General features: G+C 41.5%; 1 protein-coding gene across 1 annotated transcript in view; it reads right to left on the bottom strand.

Moving 5' to 3' along the window:
- Nucleotides 1-8653: 8653 nt before the first annotated feature.
- LOC128687774 (trypsin) overlaps nt 8654-19912 on the bottom strand; it is a 54242-nt gene continuing 42983 nt past the window's right edge. The window contains exons 5-7 of the mRNA XM_070083641.1: nt 19035-19237; nt 12227-12284; nt 8654-11799 (exon numbers count right to left, since the gene is read on the bottom strand). Of these exons, the coding sequence (XP_069939742.1) occupies nt 11663-11799; nt 12227-12284; nt 19035-19237 (398 nt within the window). The 3' untranslated portion in view covers nt 8654-11662. The remainder of the gene's footprint in view (nt 11800-12226; nt 12285-19034; nt 19238-19912) is intronic.

The following is a 19912-nucleotide window of genomic DNA, read 5'->3' as shown; positions in this document are numbered from 1 at the left end:
TCCCTAGCCATTCCGACATTTCAGGCAATAATCTGTAGATTCTTCTGCATGTTCAGCATTTTGATTTTTCCTGTCTACAGAAAGTTGCCTTTCTCAGGCTATTAGCCAGTTTTCACCCAGCTCTTGTTTGCTTACTGAGTAAGTAAAGTTGTTGATCTGTGTTCATGACTAAGCCACATCTGTTAATTAAAGACCACACCTAGGCTTCTGGTTGTTTTCACATAGTTGCCACTTTCAAGAGACTGTTCTCTCTCTACTATGCAGTGAACAGGCCAGACAACTATGGCCATTTTGATTATTATAATCAAAACCAAGTGCTAAACCCATAGACATTTTGAAGGCAGATATTCTGGTTAGCCATGCAAGGCTTGCTCATTGTAATCAAAGAGTATCTCATAATAGATTTATCTGTGTACTTTAGTCTGCATCTTTACTTTTAATTCTGACCTCAGGCCATGCTACAAAAATATAAAATTAAATTGAAACCAGTCACAGGTACATGTGACTGGCATCATCTCAGATTATGGCACCCACCATTACACACCAGTTGTGGAATCAAGCTTTTGTATTCATAATACTGACAAAGATGTATCTAGTGCCCTTCCACCAAAAATACAGTTTTAAAAGCCATCCTCAGTTCTGGGGACCTCCCTCTGTTTTCCACCCTGTTGATTAAGTGCTAAACTTCCCATGAATATACAGTGGTACCTCGAGTTACGAACTTAATTCATTCCAGAAGGCTGTTCGAGTGCCGATACCGAACGAATTTGTTCCCATGAGGAATACGTAATGTAAATTAGATTAGTCTGTTTCAGACCCCCAAAAATACACTTAACAAAAGCACTTACAAAAATACACTTACATAATTGTTCGAGTTGGGAGCTGTTCAAAATTCCAGGTACCACTGTAGTAATACTAATGCTGACCAGGTGCCTTGTCTTCAGGCTGGTTTGTTCTATTTGTAAAGCTCTTAACCCTTTGGGGGTCGACAGGTCCTCTCAGAGACTTGTTCTCAAGGGTTGGCCAAATTTAAAAAAAAAAAAAAAAATTATTTTTTCTTAATCATAATGACACCAAAAGTATGAAATTTGATGGAAAACTTACGGAATTATGCTCTTGCGAAGTTAGTGGTCTCGACGATGTTTATGCATCGGCGATTTTGCCCACTTTGAGCCCTATTTTCGGCCAATTCCAGTGTACTAGTCGACAAAAATCTTCACTACTTCGCTAGAACTCCATTTTTTCTATCGAATGAGTACAAGAAACCACCCATTTACCGATTTCAACTATCCAATAAAGTGGTCAGAATTTAGCAATTTTGCCAATTTCACACAAATTTCAAAAGATGCCAATTTCCGAATAGGGTCCAGAATAAACAAGAAAGACATTCCTGGCACTAAAATAACAAGTTTTCTGTTCGTTAGTCACATCTCCAGGCCCCTCTTATATTTCTTTGGCTTTCCACTTTGAATTTTTATTCTTAAAAAAAAATAAGATTTACTGTTATGCAGACTACTGCATTAGTGTAGAAATGGTATAAATAATATCAGCACACTTGTGAAAGAATATTAGACTCACCAGTTGATGTGTACTGGACGCTTGGCATGATTTGTTTACTTTTGAACTTTGGTAAAAATCGAACATTTCTGCTACTTCGAACTCAATTTCAAGGTACTTTTCATTGTAAAACCAGTCAAAATCATTTCAATTTCTGTAATATGTCTTCCATTCTATACAATGAGACCAAGAAAACTAGAATACAACAATAAATACCATACAAAAATACAGTGCAAAGTCATGGTTTTAATCCAAAAACACAGTCAAAGTTTTTTTTTCTCATTATGCACTGTGTGTTGCAGGATTTTTTTTATATTGCACACACTGACCACATAGACCCATTCTTACATATGTAGGCCTACCAGCTTTCTCTCACTAGATTTGAGGGCGCTAGAATTTAGGCGTACTAGTATGTCAACAACCCTGGGTCGTAAGACGTACTAGTACGTCCGAAACCCCCAAAGGATTAATCATGACTTCTTCAAAGCATCCTTGCGAGCCTCTCAGCTTCAGATCTGTGCCCTTCTAACTTGGGCTTTGCCTCTAATGCAGCACTCTGGAAACTTTTACCAATCTTAGATATGAGTAAAATGGTGTTCTGGTATATCAGTTATGAAATACAGTGGACCCCCGGTTAACGATATTTTTTCACTCCATAAGTATGTTCAGGTGCCAGTACTGACCGAATTTATTCCCATAAGGAATATTGTGAAGTAGATTAGTCCATTTCAGACCCCCAAACATACACATACAAACGCACTTACATAAATACACTTACGTAATTGGTCGCATTCGGAGGGAATCGTTATGCGGGGGTCCACTGTACTGGAATTTAAAAATTGACTTGAAAAATTATTTGAATATGTTTATGTTTGTCATTTGATTATTGTCAGGTGTCGCTTCTCCTCTTCCCCTGCCCTGAGGAAGGAAGAACTTGTTCACACAGGATTCCTTAATTTTCAGACTACAGCTTAATATATAAAGCAGCAAAACCATGTATAGCTTGTTAAACAATGGTATCTATAATACTATTAGCAAATTATAGACTTCATAAAAACTATTTAAAATTTTGAAGCTGCTGTAACTGCTGAACCTACATCAAGTGTATTCAAAATATTATTTTGATAGCAGTGTAAAGTAATATCTTTAAGTAATGGCCACTACTCTAGTGTAATACTAGTTACATAGTATAACACATAAAAGGAACTTGAAGTATATTTATATTATAGATAGTGAATGCAGGTTAGTAATACTGTATATATAACATAATATGACAGCTAATGCATCATATTATGTTCATGGGGAAGTACTAAGCCTGTAGGGGTCATACAGAGTCTGGAATATCAAAGATAATTAGGTTTGATCCAAGATAGGGAAGGACAGCTACAGCTTGGTATATACTTGTAACATATTAGAAAGGTTTGTGTAATTTTAATAGTTTACCCCAGAAGGAAGAACTTTATTTACAGTAGTATATGATGCCAATCAAGGAGGAATGGGGAAGGCAGGGGGATGATGTTGGTGAACAGCTGTAGATCAAAGGAATTTGAGCTTATATAAAGCCTGATCATCATCATAATTCAATCAGAGGAGGTGCCTTGACTCTGGTGAGTGGGCTCTTGATCTAAGAAATGGGACTTATCCTCCCTTTCCTTGGGTCAGACTTGATTGCCTGCCATGCCTCCAGGTACTGTATGAACCCTACAAGTTTAGTGCTTCTCATCAAAGTAGTAATAATAATAATAATAATAATTTCCATACAGTAATTCAAACCTGATTTTTTTTGTTTGCTAATCTATGGCACCTAATACTAACAGAATTCATCAGAAACAATATCTGGACAACAAACACTCAAAGAAGGTAAGCTGCAACATTCTCACTCTTCATAATGCACTATTCATCATTGTACAATGGAGTTATTTTGGAAATAGTGTGTGCACGTGTGTGCGCATGCACACACACGCACACACACGCACACACACCACACACACCACACACACCACACACACCACACACACCACACACACACCACACACACACCACACACACACCACACACACACCACACACACACCACACACACACCACACACACACCACACACACACCCCACACACACCCCACACACACCCCACACACACCCCACACACACCCCACACACACCACACCCCACACACACCCCACACACGCGCGCACACACACCAAACACACACACACACACACACACCACACACACACCACAGACACCACACACACACCACACACACACACACACACACACACACACACACCACACGCACACACCACACACACACATACACACAACACACACTACACACACACACATACACACCACACACACACTACACACACACCACACACTACACACACTGCACTACACTACACACACTACACTACACACACACACACCACACACTACACACACTACACACACCACACAAACACACTACACACATACCACACCACACACCCCCCACACACACCACACACACCACACACACCCCACACACACACACACACACACACACACACACACACACACACACACACACACACACACACACACACACACACACACACACACACCAGATACCTCAAAGACAATGGGGCCAGATAACATCTCTCCATGGGTCCTGAGAGACGGAGCAGAGGCGCTATGTGTACCCCTAACAACAATATTCAATACATCTATCGAAACAGGGAGATTGCCTGAGGCATGGAAGACAGCAAATGTAGTCCCAATCTTTAAAAAAGGAGACAGACATGAAGCACTAAACTACAGACCATTGTCACTGACATGTATAGTATGCAAAGTCATGGAGAAGATTATCAGGAGAAGAGTGGTGGAACACCTAGAAAGGAATGATCTCATCATCAGCAGCCAACATGGTTTCAGGGACGGGAAATCCTGTGTCACAAACCTACTGGAGTTCTATGACATGGTGACAGCAGTAAGACAAGAGAGAGAGGGGTGGGTGGATTGCATTTTCTTGGACTGCAAGAAGGCGTTTGACACCGTTCCACACAAAAGTTTAGTGCAAAAACTGGAGGACCAAGCAGGGGTAACAGGGAAGGCTTTACAACAGATCAGGGAATACTTGTCAGGAAGACAGCAGTGAGACATAGTGCGTGGCGAGGTGTCAGAGTGGGCACCTGTGACCAGCGGGGTTCCACAGGGGTCAGTTCTAGGACCAGTGCTGTTTCTGGTATTTGTGAATGACATGACGGAAGGAATAGACTCCGAGGTGTCCCTGTTTGCAGATGACGTGAAGTTGATGAGAAGAATTCATTCGATCGAAGACTGGGCAGAACTACAAAGGGATCTGGACAGGCTGTAGACCTGGTCCAGCAATTGGCTCCTGGAGTTCAATCCCACCAAGTGCAAAGTCATGAAGATTGGGGAAGGGCAAAGAAGACTGCAGATGGAGTACAGTCTAGGGGGCCAGAGAGTACAAACCTCACTCAAGGAAAAAGATCTTGGGGTGAGTATAACACCAGGCACATCTCCTGAAGCGCACATCAACCAAATAACTGCTGCAGCATATGGGCACCTAGCAAACCTTAGAACAGCATTCCGACATCTTAATAAGGAATCGTTCAGGACCCTGTACACCGTGGACGTTAGGCCCATATTGGAGTATGCGGCACCAGTTTGGAACCCACACCTAGCCAAGCACGTAAAGAAACTAGAGAAAGTGCAAAGGTTCGCAACAAGACTAATCCCAGAGCTAAGAGGTATGTCCTATGAGGAGAGGTTAAGGGAAATCAACCTGACAACACTGGAGGACAGGAGGGATAGGGGGGACATGATAACGACATACAAAATACTGAGAGGAATTGACAAAGTAGACAAAGACAGGATGTTCCAGAGATTGGACACAGTAACAAGGGGACACAGTTGGAAGTTGAAGACACAGATGAATCACAGGGATGTTAGGAAGTATTTCTTCAGCCACAGAGTAGTCAGGAAGTGGAATAGTTTGGGAAGCGATGTAGTGGAGGTAGAATCCATACATAGCTTTAAGCAGAGGTATGATAAAGCTCACGGTTCAGGGAGTGACCTAGTAGCGACCAGTGAAGAGGCGGGGCCAGGAGCCTGGACTCAACCCCTGCAACCTCAACTGGGTGAGTACACACACACACACACTATATATATCTATATCTATATATCTATATATATATATATATATATATATATATATATATATATATATATATATATATATATATATATATATATTTATATTTATATTTATATTTTAACAAGTCGGCTGTCTCCCACCGAGGCAGGATAACCCAAAAAGAAAGAAAATCCCCAAGAAGAAAATACTTTCATCATCATTCAACACTTTCACCTCACTCATACATAATCACTGTCTTTGCGAAGGTACCCAGATACAAAAGTTTAGAAGTATATATAAAGATATATAACATATCCCTCCAAACTTCCAATATCCCAAACCCCAATTTTAAAGTGCAGGCATTGTACAGTGGTCCCCCGCTTTTCGTAGTTCCCGGCAATCGTAAAATTCGCCGCTCATAGGGGTATTTTCGTATAAACATGGACTCGCTTTTCATAGGTTGACTCGCGAGTCGTAGTTCGTCCGGGACGCGTACCCACGGCGTGAGCCAGGGCGGCAGCCAGTCTGGCATTGTTTACCAGTGAGTGAAGGTCCCCTCACGTGCTCCAGCGAAATATTTCATAATACGTATTCCATTTATTTCAGTGCTTGCAAGTACTAAATAAGCTACCACGGCTCCAAAGAAAGCTCCTAGTGCCAAGCCTGTGGTAAAGAAGGTGAGAAATACGATTGAATTTAAGAAAACCATCATTGAACAATATGAAAGTGGTTCAAGTGTGGCTGAACTGTCCAGGATGTATAAGAAACCCTACACAACCTTATGTTCCATAGTGGCCAAGAAAAATGAAATAAAGGATGCTGTTGTTGCAAAGGGAGTAACTATGCTGACCAAAATGAGATCACCAGTACTGGAAGAGGTTGAGAAGTTATTATTGGTGTGGATAAATGAGAAACAATTAGCAGGAGATACTCTTATGACTTCGTTTATTTGTGAAAAGGCTAGGCAGTTGCATGAAGATTTGGTAAAGAAATTGCCTGCAAATAGTGGTGAAGTGAGTGAATTTAAGGCCAGCAAAGGCTGGTTTGAGAGATTTAAGAACCGTACTGGCATACACAGTGTGGTAAGGCATGGTGAGGCTGCCAGTTCGGACCACAAGGTGGCTGAAAAATATGTGCATGAATTCCAGGAGTACATAGAGGCTGAAGGACTGAAACCTTAACAAGTGTTCAATTGTGACGAAACAGGCCTCTTTTGGAAGAAAATGCCAAACAGGACCTTCATTACACAAGAGGAAAAGGCAATGCCAGGACACAAGCCTATGAAAGACAGGCTGACGCTAATGTTCTGTGCTAATGCTAGTGGGGATTTCAAAGTGAAGCCATTACTAGTGTACCATTCTGAAAATCCCAGAGTGTTCAGGAAAAACAATGTTATGAAGAGTAAATTGTGTGTGTTTTGGAAATCTAATAGTAAGGCATGGGTCACGAAGGAAATTTTCATCGAGTGGTTCAATGAAGTGTTTGGCCCTAGTGTGAAGGAGTATCTCCTGGAAAAGAAATTGGATCTCAAGTGCATGCTAGTAATGGACAATGCACCTGCTCATCCTCCAAACTTGGATGACCTAATTTTCGAGGAGTTTGGGTTCATCACAGTAAAGTTCTTGCCCCCGAATACCACTCCTCCAACCCATGGACCAGCAGGTTATTGCAAACTTTAAAAAACTCTACACAAAAGCAATGTTTCACAGGTGCTTGACTGTGACCACAGTCACTCACTTGACCCTAAGGGAATTTTGGAGAGAACACTTCAGCATCCTCCACTGCATAACCCTTATAGGTATGGCTTGGGAGGGAGTGACTACCAGGACTTTGAACTCTGCCTGGAGAAAATTGTGGCCAGATTGTGTCGACAAGACTGATTTTGAAGGATTTGGGACTGACCCTAATGAGCCTATGTCTGTTGTAAAATCAATTGTGGCACTGGGGAGTTCCATGGGGTTGGATGTGAGTTTGGAGGATGTGGAAGAATTGGTGGAAGACCACAATGAAGAGCTCACCACTGAGGAGCTGCAAGAGCTTCAGCAGGAAGAGCAACACTTCGCAGCTCAGAATCTTGCTGCAGAGGAGGAGGAAGAGAGATGGAAGAAGGTGCCTTCTTCAGAAATTAAAGAGATTTTTACTATGTGGGGTAAGATGGAAAGCTTTATGGAGAAACATCACCCTAACAAGGTTGTTGCAAGCCAGGTTGGCAACATGTACAGTGACAAAGTCTTGGGCCATTTTAGGGAAGTGTTAAAGAGACGCCAGAAACAGAGCTCTCTCCACAGTTATTTTGTGAGACAGGACTCCAGGGACTCTCAAGGTGGTCCTAGTGGCATTAAGAAACAGAGAATTGAAGCAACCCCAGAAAAGCAAATGGTACCTGAGGTGTTGATGGAAGGGGATTCCCCTTCCAAACTATAAACAATCCACTCTCTCTCCTCCTCCAGTCTCCCATACACTAAGAAGAATCTCCAATAAAGGTAAGTGTTATGCTGTTAATGTTTCATTCATCATTTCTCATTGTATTGTTTATGTACTACATGTATATTTCATGTTAAAAATTTTTTTGTTTTAATACTTCTGGGTGTCAGGAACGGATTAATTGTATTTACATTATTACTTATGGGGAAAATTGATTCGTAAATCGTAAATTTCGTTTATAGTAACGGCTCCAGGAACGGATTAATTACGAACAACGAGGGACCACTGTACTTCCCATTTCCAGTACTCAAGTCTGACTATATAAAAATCACAGGTTTCCCTGAATCCCTCCACTAAACATTACCCTGCTCACACTCCAACAGCTCGTCGGGTCCCAAAAACCATTTGTCTTCATTCACTGCTATCTAACACACTCATACACAAATAACCCACACATAAAAGAGAGAAGCTTACGACGACGTTTCGGTCCGACTTGGACCATTGACATTGTCAATGGTCCAAGTCGGACCGAAACGTCGTCGTAAGCTTCTCTCTTTTATGTGCGGGTTATTTGTGTATCGTTCCAGTCACGGTATTGCGCCTTTTTTGTTATTAACACACTCATGTACGCTTGCTGGAAGTCCAAGCCCCTTGCCCATAAAACCTTTACTCCCTCCTTCCAACCTTTCCGAGGACGACCCCTTCCCCGTCTTTCTTCCCCTACAGATTTATACACTCTCCAAGTCATTCTACTTTGATCCATTCTCTCTAAATGACCAAACCACCTCTACAACCCTTCTTCAGCCCTCTGACTAATACTTTTATTAACTCCACACCTTCTCCTAATTTCCACACTCCGAATTCCCTGCATAATATTTACACCACACATTGCCCTGAGACAGAACATCTCCACTGCCTCCAGCTGCCTCCTTGCTGCAGCATTTACAATCCAAGCTTCACACCCATATAAGAGTGTTGGTACCGCTATGCTTTCATACATTTCCTTCTTTGCCTCCACGGATAACGTTTTTTGTCTCCACATATACCTCAACACACCACTCACCTTTTTTCCTTCATCAATTCTATAATTAACCTCATCCTTCATAAACCCATTCACTGACACGTCAACTCCCAAATATCTGAAAACATTCACTTCTTCCATATTCCCTCTCTCCAATGTGATATCCAATTTGTTTTTATCTAAATCATTTGATTACCCTCATCACCTTACTCTTATCTCTGTTCACATTCAATTTTTTACCTTTACACACCCTCCCAAGCTCGTCCACTAACCTTTGCAACTTTTCTTTAGAATCTCCCATAAGTACAGCATCATCAGCAAAAAGTAACTGTGTCAACTCCCATTTTTTGCTTGATACCCCATAATTTAATCCCACCCCTCTCCCCAGCACCCTAGCATTTACTTCTTTTACATCCCCATCTATAAATATATTAACCATAGTGACATTACACATCCCTGTCTAAGACCTACTTTTACCGAGAAGTAATCTCCCTCTCTCTTACACACACTAACCTGAGCCTCACTATCCTCATAAAAACTCTTCACAGCATTTAGTAACTTATTACCTATTCCATACACATGTAACATCTGCCACATTGCTCCCCTATCCACACTATCATATGCTTTTTCTAAATCCATAAATGCAGTGAAAACTTCCCTACCTTTATCTAAATACTGTTCACATATATGCTTTAATGTAAACACTTGATCTACACATCCCCTACCCACTCTAAAGCCTCCTTGCTCATCTGCAATCCTACTCTCTGTTTAACTTCTAATTCTTTCAATAATAACACGTTACCTGATATACTCAGTAAACTTATTACCCTATAATTTTTACAATCTCTTTTGTTCCCCTTCCCTTTATATAAAGGAACTATACACGCTCTCTGCCAATCCCTAGGTACCTTCCCCTCTTTCATACATTTATTAAACAAAAATACCAACCACTCCAATACTATATCCCCCCTACTTTTAACATTTCTCTCATGATTCCGTCAATTCCAGCTGCTTTACCCCCACACTCACATTCTGCTCTTCACTCCTAAAAGATGTGATACTTCCCTGGCCAGTGCATGAAATTACCGCCTCCCTTTCTTTATCGACATTTAAAAGTTCCTCAAAATATTCCCGCCATCTACCCAATACCTCCAGCTTCCCATCTACTAACTCCCCTACTCTGTTTTTAACTGACAAATCCATTCATTCCCTAGGCTTTCTTAGCTTGTTTATTTCACTCCAAAATTTTTTCTTATTTTCTTCAAAATTTCTTGACAATGCCTCTCCCACCGTATCATCTGCATTCCTTTTGCACTCTTTCACCACTTTCTTCACCTTCCTTTTACTCTCTATATACTCTGCTCTTCTTATAACACTTCTGTTTTGTAAAAACCTCTCATAAGTTACCTCTTTCTCTTTTATCACACCCTTTACTTCATTATTCCACCAGTCACTCCTCTTTCCTCCTGCACCCACCCCCCTATAGCCACAAACTTCTGCCCCACATTCTAATAATGCATTTTTAAAAGTATCCCAACTCTCTTCAACCCCCCCACTACTCATACATGCATTAGCCCACCTTTCTGCCAATAATTGCTTATATCTCAGCCTAACTTCCTCCTCCCTTAGTTTATATACTTTCACCTCTCTCTTACTTGCTGTTGACATTTTCCTTTTGTCCCATCTACCTCTTACTCTTAACTGTAGCTACAACTAAATAATGATCCAATATATCCGTTGCCCCTATATAAACATGTACATCCTGAAGCCTACCCATCAACCTTTTATCCACCAATATATAATCTAACAAACTACTTTCATTATGTGCAGTATCATACCTTGTATACTTATCCTCTTTTTCATAAAATATGTATTACTTATTACCAAACCTCTTTCTATACATAGCTCAGTATAAGTATATAATATGTACAAATGCTGCACTTGAAAGGAGGTGTTTGGAATATTGGCTGTTTGGAGTGACATCTAAACTATCATATTTGGGTGCCTCTGCAAAGACAGTGATTAAGTGTGAATGATGGTGACAGTGTTGAATGATGGTGAAAGTGCTTCTTTCTTTTTTGGGTCACCCTGCCTCGGTGGGAGACAGCTGACGTGTGAAAAAACAAGAACATGTGAATACTGAGTATTCCAGTGCTTTTTTTTTTATATCTTCAGCTGTCTCACCAAGGTAGGGTAAAGGAGACACATTCACCATCATTCATACAACAATTCAGCGATATGATGATAATTATATACTGTCTTATATTCATGTAATCACAACTATTGAAGTATAAACATAATATTTAGCTATTAATACTGTGTGTGAATGTTTTTTAATTTCTAACACCTGAATGAATATGTTTGCAGTATAAACTTCATACGGACGTTTGTACAAACTATTCATACTGAAGTCTTTTCAATATATAACTATCCTTACATTCTTCATAAACATACCATATCAATATTTTATGTACATTATATGGTATAATCATCCATAATTTTTTAGCAAGTAAATCTTCATCAAGATCTCCCACGCCTTCTGCCGCAATAGCAGCTGTCCTTGGTATGTTCCTCGATCCAGGAGAGGTAGTTGGTGACTCGTGTGTAGACGCCAGGGTAGCCCCTCCGCCCACACCCATCACCCCATGATACCACACCTGTTGGAAAATAGAACAGCTTACAGCTTCTGTATTTATTAGGATACAGTGGTCAGCCTTCCACTAACCTGAAGTAACCATTCATTCTAATCCTTAAACAGCTTCTTACTAAAATGTTATACTGTGAATTATCTAATTTAATGGAATACTATATTGTATTTTAAGAAGGCATGATGAAATGTGTGTGCTCTAGTCCTGGTTACTAACATCCTGACTGGCCAGAGACCAGGTCATAACAAATAAAAAGATTGGATAAGTAGAGGATTGAGCTTTCACCACTCCTTGCATTGAATGGCCAACACTGATTTAATGCTTCATATTAATATGCAATAGTAATAATATAAAGGTGCTACTATATTGCCTAGTAAAAGACTTAACTGAGTGGATTGTGAAAGAGGAGAGATTACAGGAAATTGAGTCACCATACCTATCACATCCATTTTGCCATCGTTTCCCTGCCAGAGTAGGCCACCTCCACTGTCACCCTGAAAGCCATAAAGAAGATAAACAATGTCCCACGCTGACCTGTTTTTTTTTATTATACGTTAGCCAAAATGGTTTTTCACAGGGCTGTATGACTTACAGGTTTAGTGCCTACCTTGATTATAATAATAATCCTGGTACAGTATTTCAAAATTGTAGTAGTCTGAGACAAAGAATGCCAAGTACCACTGAAAACTAAGATCATTATATTTGTGGTATTTTCTTAGTGTTGAATGAAGGTCATTCTTGTAAATAATTAAGATGATATGTGTGTGTGTTTGTAGATGAAGGCCCATTTGAACAATATGTTTCAGCTAATTCAGGGATACAAAAAGTAGGCCTCATTTTCCCATACGCTATATGGGATATGGTAGAATTACAAACTGGGGTAGCAGCAGTAACTGTGATTGCACATGAAATACTGTGCTAGTACCTGGAGTTTACCTGGAGAGAGTTCCGGGGGTCAACGCCCCCGCGGCCCGGTCTGTGACCAGGCCTCCTGGTGGATCAGAGCCTGATCAACCAGGCTGTTACTGCTGGCTGCACGCAAACCAACGTACGAGCCACAGCCCGGCTGATCAGGAACCGACTTTAGGTGCTTGTCCAGTGCCAGCTTGAAGACTGCCAGGGGTCTGTTGGTAATCCCCCTTATGTATGCTGGGAGGCAGTTGAACAGTCTCGGGCCCCTGACACTTATTGTATGGTCTCTTAACGTGCTAGTGACACCCCTGCTTTTCATTGGGGGGATGTTGCATCGTCTGCCAAGTCTTTTGCTTTCGTAGTGAGTGATTTTCGTGTGCAAGTTCGGTACTAGTCCCTCTAGGATTTTCCAGGTGTATATAATCATGTATCTCTCCCGCCTGCGTTCCAGGGAATACAGGTTCAGGAACCTCAAGCGCTCCCAGTAATTGAGGTGTTTTATCTCCGTTATGCGCGCCGTGAAGGTTCTCTGTACATTTTCTAGGTCAGCAATTTCACCTGCCTTGAAAGGTGCTGTTAGTGTGCAGCAATATTCCAGCCTAGATAGAACAAGTGACCTGAAGAGTGTCATCATGGGCTTGGCATCCCTCGTTTTGAAGGTTCTCATTATCCATCCTGTCATTTTTCTAGCAGATGCGATCGATACAATGTTATGGTCCTTGAAGGTGAGATCCTCCGACATGATCACTCCCAGGTCTTTGACGTTGGTGTTTCGCTCTATTTTGTGGCCAGAATTTGTTTTGTACTCTGATGAAGATTTAATTTCCTCGTGTTTACCATATCTGAGTAATTGAAATTTCTCATCGTTGAACTTCATATTGTTTTCTGCAGCCCACTGAAAGATTTGGTTGATGTCCGCCTGGAGCCTTGCAGTGTCTGCAATGGAAGACACTGTCATGCAGATTCGGGTGTCATCTGCAAAGGAAGACACGGTGCTGTGGCTGACATCCTTGTCTATGTCAGATATGAGGATGAGGAACAAGATGGGAGCGAGTACTGTGCCTTGTGGAACAGAGCTTTTCACCGTGCCTGCCTCGGACTTTACTCTGTTGACTACTACTCTCTGTGTTCTGTTAGTGAGGAAATTATAGATCCATCGACCGACTTTTCCTGTTATTCCTTTAGCACGCATTTTGTGCGCTATTACGCCATGGTCACACTTGTCGAAGGCTTTTGCAAAGTCTGTATATATTACATCTGCATTCTTTTTGTCTTCTAGTGCATCTAGGACCTTGTCGTAGTGATCCAATAGTTGAGACAGACAGGAGCGACCTGTTCTAAACCCATGTTGCCCTGGGTTGTGTAACTGATGGGTTTCTAGATGGGTGGTGATCTTGCTTCTTAGGACTCTTTCAAAGATTTTTATGATATGGGATGTTAGTGCTATCGGTCTGTAGTTCTTTGCTGTTGCTTTACTGCCCCCTTTGTGGAGTGGGGCTATGTCTGTTGTTTTTAGTAACTGTGGGACGACCCCCGTGTCCATGCTCCCTCTCCATAGGATGGTAAAGGCTCGTGATAGGGGCTTCTTGCAGTTCTTGATGAACACGGAGTTCCATGAGTCTGGCCCTGGGGCAGAGTGCATGGGCATGTCATTTATCGCCTGTTCGAAGTCATTTGGCGTCAGGATAACATCAGATAGGCTTGTGTTAACCAAATTCTGTGGCTCTCTCATAAAAAATTCATTTTGATCTTCGACTCTCAGTCTGGTTAGTGGCTTGCTAAAAACTGAGTCATATTGGGACTTGAGTAGCTCACTCATTTCCTTGCTGTCATCTGTGTAGGACCCATCTTGTTTAAGTAAGGGCCCAATACTGGACGTTGTTCTCGACTTTGATTTGGCATAGGAGAAGAAATACTTTGGGTTTCTTTCGATTTCATTTATGGCTTTTAGTTCTTCCCGCGATTCCTGACTCCTATAAGATTCCTTTAGCTTAAGTTCGATGTTTGCTATTTCTCTGACCAGTGTCTCCCTACGCATTTCAGATAGATTGACCTCTTTTAGCCGCTCTGTTATTCTTTTCCGTCGCCTGTAAAGAGAGCGCCTGTCTCTTTCTATTTTACATCTACTCCTCCTTTTTCTTAGAGGAATAAGTCTTGTGCATACATCGAGTGCCACCAAGTTAATCTGTTCTAGGCATAAGTTGGGGTCTGTGTTGCTTAGTATATCTTCCCAGCTTATATCGGTTAGGACTTGGTTTACTTGGTCCCACTTTATGTTTTTGTTATTGAAGTTGAATTTGGTGAATGCTCCCTCGTGACTAATCTCATTTTGTCGGTCTGGGGCTCTGCGCATACATGTCTGAACCTCAATTATGTTGTGATCTGAGTATATTGTTTTTGATATGGTGACATTTCTTATCAGATCATCATTGTTAGTGAAGATGAGGTCTAGTGTATTCTCCATTCTAGTAGGCTCTATTATTTGCTGGTTTAAATTGAATTTTGTGCAGAGATTTAAAAGCTCGTGTGAGTGTGAGTTTTCATCAGAGCTGCCTCCTGGTGTTATTACTGCAACAATATTATTTGCTATATTCCTCCATTTTAGGTGCCTTAAGTTGAAATCCCCCAGGAGCAAGATGTTGGGTGCAGGAGCTGGAAGATTTTCCAGACAGTGGTCAATTTTTAACAGCTGTTCCTGGAATTGCTGGGATGTTGCATCCGGAGGCTTGTAGACTACCACAATGACTAGGTTTTGGTTCTCGACCTTTACTGCTAAAACTTCCACTACATCATTTGAGGCATTAAGCAGTTCTGTGCAAACAAGTGACTCTGCAATGTACAGGCCAACCCCCCCCCCCCCCCTTTTGCCTGTTCACTCTGTCACATCTGTATAGGTTGTAACCTGGGATCCATATTTCGTTGTCTAAGTGATCCTTTATGTGGGTCTCAGTGAAAGCCGCGAACATTGCCTTTGCCTCTGCAAGCAGTCCACGGATGAAAGGTATTTTGTTGTTTGTTGCTGGCTTTAGACCCTGTATATTTGCAAAGAAGAATGTCATCGGACTGGTGGTATTGTTGGTACTGGGGGGGGATTTTTTTTCCGGCATTAGTATCTGTATCTGTTGGTTTGGAGTGGAGGCCATCGACTGTGGTTCCACTCCAGGAATGACTGGATTTGGTGTACAATTTCTGCCATTTCCTGCCAGTTTTTTTTCCTTCCTGGCACTAAAAAACCTCTCCCTCTTGAGTGGCTGTGGCTACCCAGGTTTTCCCATGGCCTGGATGTTTTGTATCTTTTTGTCCCCTTTAGATGGTGTGCCTGGCAATTTAAGTTATAGCACAGTCTTTCCTGTACTGAAGAGGTACACATTTCAGGGTGAAAAAGCTTACAGGAAGGGAGTTTGCATTTTCCTGTTGTCATATGGGCACGGCATTTTCTAGGGTGGTCATAGTTGCACGTCCCATCTGTTTTTCCAGATTTCCCATGTCTGCAGATACCAAGTGCATAGTATGTGCACAGGCTTGGTTTCCGTTTGCCTTGGGTTTCTGTGACTGTATTCCCTGTTGGTGCATGTTTACCTGTCTTATTCCTATCTTCCCTAGCACCAACAATGGAGCTCCCACCAGTTGTTTTTGGTAATATATCCTCACTATTGCTAGTGGAGTCCTCTTGTTTGCTATTTCCTGTTGTATTTCTTGTTTGCAATATTGGTTTTATCTTATCTTTGACTACACTTGTTTCCCCACTACGGCTCCTGTCCCCTATGAGGTCATTTATATGCATTCCTTCCTGCGTATAATTCCCGACTACCTGGACAAAATCTCCAGCTTCACCATTACTGTCTCCCAGGACAGCACCTCCAGCTTCACCATTACTGTCTCCCAGGACAGCATCTCCAACTTCACCATTACTGTCTCCCAGGACAGCATCTCCAGCTTCACCATTACTGTCTCCCAGGACAGCACCTCCAGCTTCACCATTTCTGTCTCCCAGGACAGCACCTCCAGCTTCACCATTACTGTCTCCCAGGACAGCACCTCCAGCTTCACCATTACTGTCTCCCAGGACAGCACCTCCAGCTTCACCATTACTGTCTCCCAGGACAGCACTATCAGCCCCACATTTACTGACTACCAGGACATCACCTCCAGCCTTACAGTTTCTGACTACATGGCCAGTATCAAGGGCAGTACCATTCAGCCCAGACTTTTTATGTTCCCATCTGTTGTAGAAAGCTTCCAGGTTGTCTATGAAAGCAGCTTTGATGTTATCCTCTTTTAATACCCTTGTGATTTTAGTCCACAGATTTATCTCCTTTGGGCATACCCAAAAACACTTCCCTGTTTTAATACTGCTTGTAGCTAGTTCTTGGATATCTGCACAAGGGGCGTGACACCAATTTCCACAAAAATGACAATTTATCCATGTGGAAGCCCGTTTGTTTGATTTATTGCAGACTACACACAGCTTCATAATGATTTGAATGGTTGATTTACTGTAATTCTACTAGCAACCTCTTGAATACTCTATTAATAACCTCTTTAAGTAAAGCTCTAGCTATCTGTATTTCTATTTCTAACTGTACTTTTATATCAGGACAGCTTACCGGAGTACGCTCCTGGAGTTTGTTTTATATTTATTGTTTGTGTTTATAAGGGCGCCTACAACCCCATCCGTTTACAGTCTGCTTTATTGTCCAACGAATCCGTTTGAAACCGGCCAAGGGTTCGACCAGTCGAGGGTTCGGTCCAGTCGAGGGTTCGGAGCCAGTCTGATCTGATCAGTGGGTCACTTATTTAAAACATACTGGTCGGTGATTTGGGCTAACACATGAAGGATCTACTGGAAAATTCTACCCGAGTAATATGTTATTTGATTGATACAAAAGTATAATTTGCGTGTTGAAGAAACCGGTGACTGCTGGCAACTCCTACAGTGACAAACGGTCGAGCCTCAACCCTTGTTTATCAATCGCTGTATCTAGCTTTTCTAGTTTTTCTTTTTGGCCTCCACCACAATAAATGCTATATTATCACTATAGTTGACTGGTGGAAATTTTGGAGGAGGGACGCTTTTTCTGTAGTAATAATTGCTTCTCGTTGTGTATATTGCGACTGCTGGTAACTACAGGTTATATGAAATTCACAGTAACGTCTGGTATTTCAAGAAAAAGAAACTAATGAAAGTCACTCCACTCCACTAAGTACCATTATAATACTGGTTAGTTGCTACTACAGCACTGTATTCTGCTATTCACTAGTATCACTAGATTATATGCGAGTACACTAGCAGGCCAGGAAGATTATTAAAATAACATTTTTACTTACCTTTACTGAAGATTGGTGATGGCATCTGGAAGATAGGGAGGAGGAGAAAGGGAGCTGGGGTTAGTGTTTGGAAGGAGAATCCCCCTCCATGAGGACTTCAGGTAAAGCCCTCTCTGGAGTTACTTCCCTTCTCTGTCTTTTAATGCCACTAGGACCAGCTTGAGAGTCACTGGACCCCTGTCTCACAAAATAACTGTCCACAGTCCTCTGTTTCTGGCGCCTATTTAACATTTCCCTAAAATGGGACATTGGTTCTGTCACTGAACTTGTTGCAAAGATGGCTTGTTTCAGTTTGCTCAGGGTGGTACTTCTGCACAAACATTTGGACATCATTCCACTTGGCACAAATCTTCTTAATCTTTGAAGAAGGCACCTCATCCACTCCCTATATTAACACCTTTCGGAACATCAGCTTCCTTGATTTGTTCTTTCTTTGACAGGATAGAACCGATGGTCGACTTGTTTTTCCCATACATCCTGGCAAGCTCAACAAGTCTTACACCACTCTCATACTTCTGTATTATTTCCTTCTTCACATCTATGGTGTTTCTCACTTTCTTTACCACAGGGGTACCACTAGCAAGTTTCTTTGGGCCCATGGCAGCTTATTTCACAGTCCCACAAGCACTAAACACAACGAAATAATCATAAAATGCGTGAATGAGAGCGCAGGTTAGTGTTCACTCAAGCATAAACAAAGCTAGACTGCTTACCGCGCCTGCGCGAGGACGTGGACAGAGCGGGCGGCAGACAGGTCCCGTACCCGGCGGTCCGAAAATAGTGACGCGTTCGATAATAGGGACACTGTCTGAAAAAATGGTCCTATTTTCGAAACGTTCGATATGTGATACGTTCGATTTTTGAGGTTCCACTGTATTAGCATAATAATAATAGTTATAGTTTATAGAAGTTGTCTTGTTGTTGTAGTGGTAGCAACAGTAGTAGTAACAGCTGCAGAACCAGCAATAGTGTTTATAGTAGTAACAACCAACTACTGTACGTACATGGCAGGAGTCTGTTCCCCCGTGGACATAACCTGCACACATCATGTTGTCGGTGATTTCATGGGGGTGGTAGCGGAGGGCTCGGCACACAGGGTTGGAGAAGATGGGAAGAAGAGCCTCCTTCAAGGTGTCAGTAGGGTCGCCCTTCTCACCCACCCGACCCCACCCAGTCACCACACCTAGCTCTCCCACATAGTCACTATCTGTGAGTGAAGATGGTACTGAGATGAAACAAGAATTTAATTGCTGTCTGGGTCCAGAAAATGAAAGAATGTATATTTATAATAATAATAATTTATTTCAAGCTACAGTACATAGTTTTTTACAAAAGTGGATGACATTTAATGCTGCCTTCTTCCTTGGATCAAACCTAATTACAGTAGTACTACTAGAACTATTAGTATTAGTATTAATAATAGTAGTAGTAGAAATAGTTTTAGTAGTAATACTATTACTACTACAGTACTACTACTAATAATAATAAATGGAAGTCTTAAAGGCTGGAAAGTGATATATGGTCATATGTAAAATTTCATTTATCACTAGGAAGCGCTTGACCTGTAGGGGTTATACAGAATGGGAAGCAACCAGTTTTAATCCAAGTAAGGAGAGAGGCAGCTCCAACTCCTATGATCAAGTTCTCTTCACCAACATCAAGGCATATACATAAACTTTTAAATGCATGAAGCTTTCTCTCTCTAAGATGTTTAGCTAGCCTCCTCTTCCTGGGATAAAATTACTTTCCAAGATCTGTGATCCTTGCAAGTTTAGTGCTTCCTTATGGATATAGAAATATGTAATATGTCTATTCTTGCTATCCTAATTACTATCCTTTCATAATTTTTTTTAATATTTTTTTGGTGACCCAATTCATGTCT

Source organism: Cherax quadricarinatus, chromosome 10 (assembly GCF_038502225.1).
Source record: "Cherax quadricarinatus isolate ZL_2023a chromosome 10, ASM3850222v1, whole genome shotgun sequence".
Taxonomy (NCBI): Eukaryota; Metazoa; Arthropoda; class Malacostraca; order Decapoda; family Parastacidae; genus Cherax; species Cherax quadricarinatus.
This window is presented reverse-complemented; position numbering and strand designations above follow the sequence as displayed.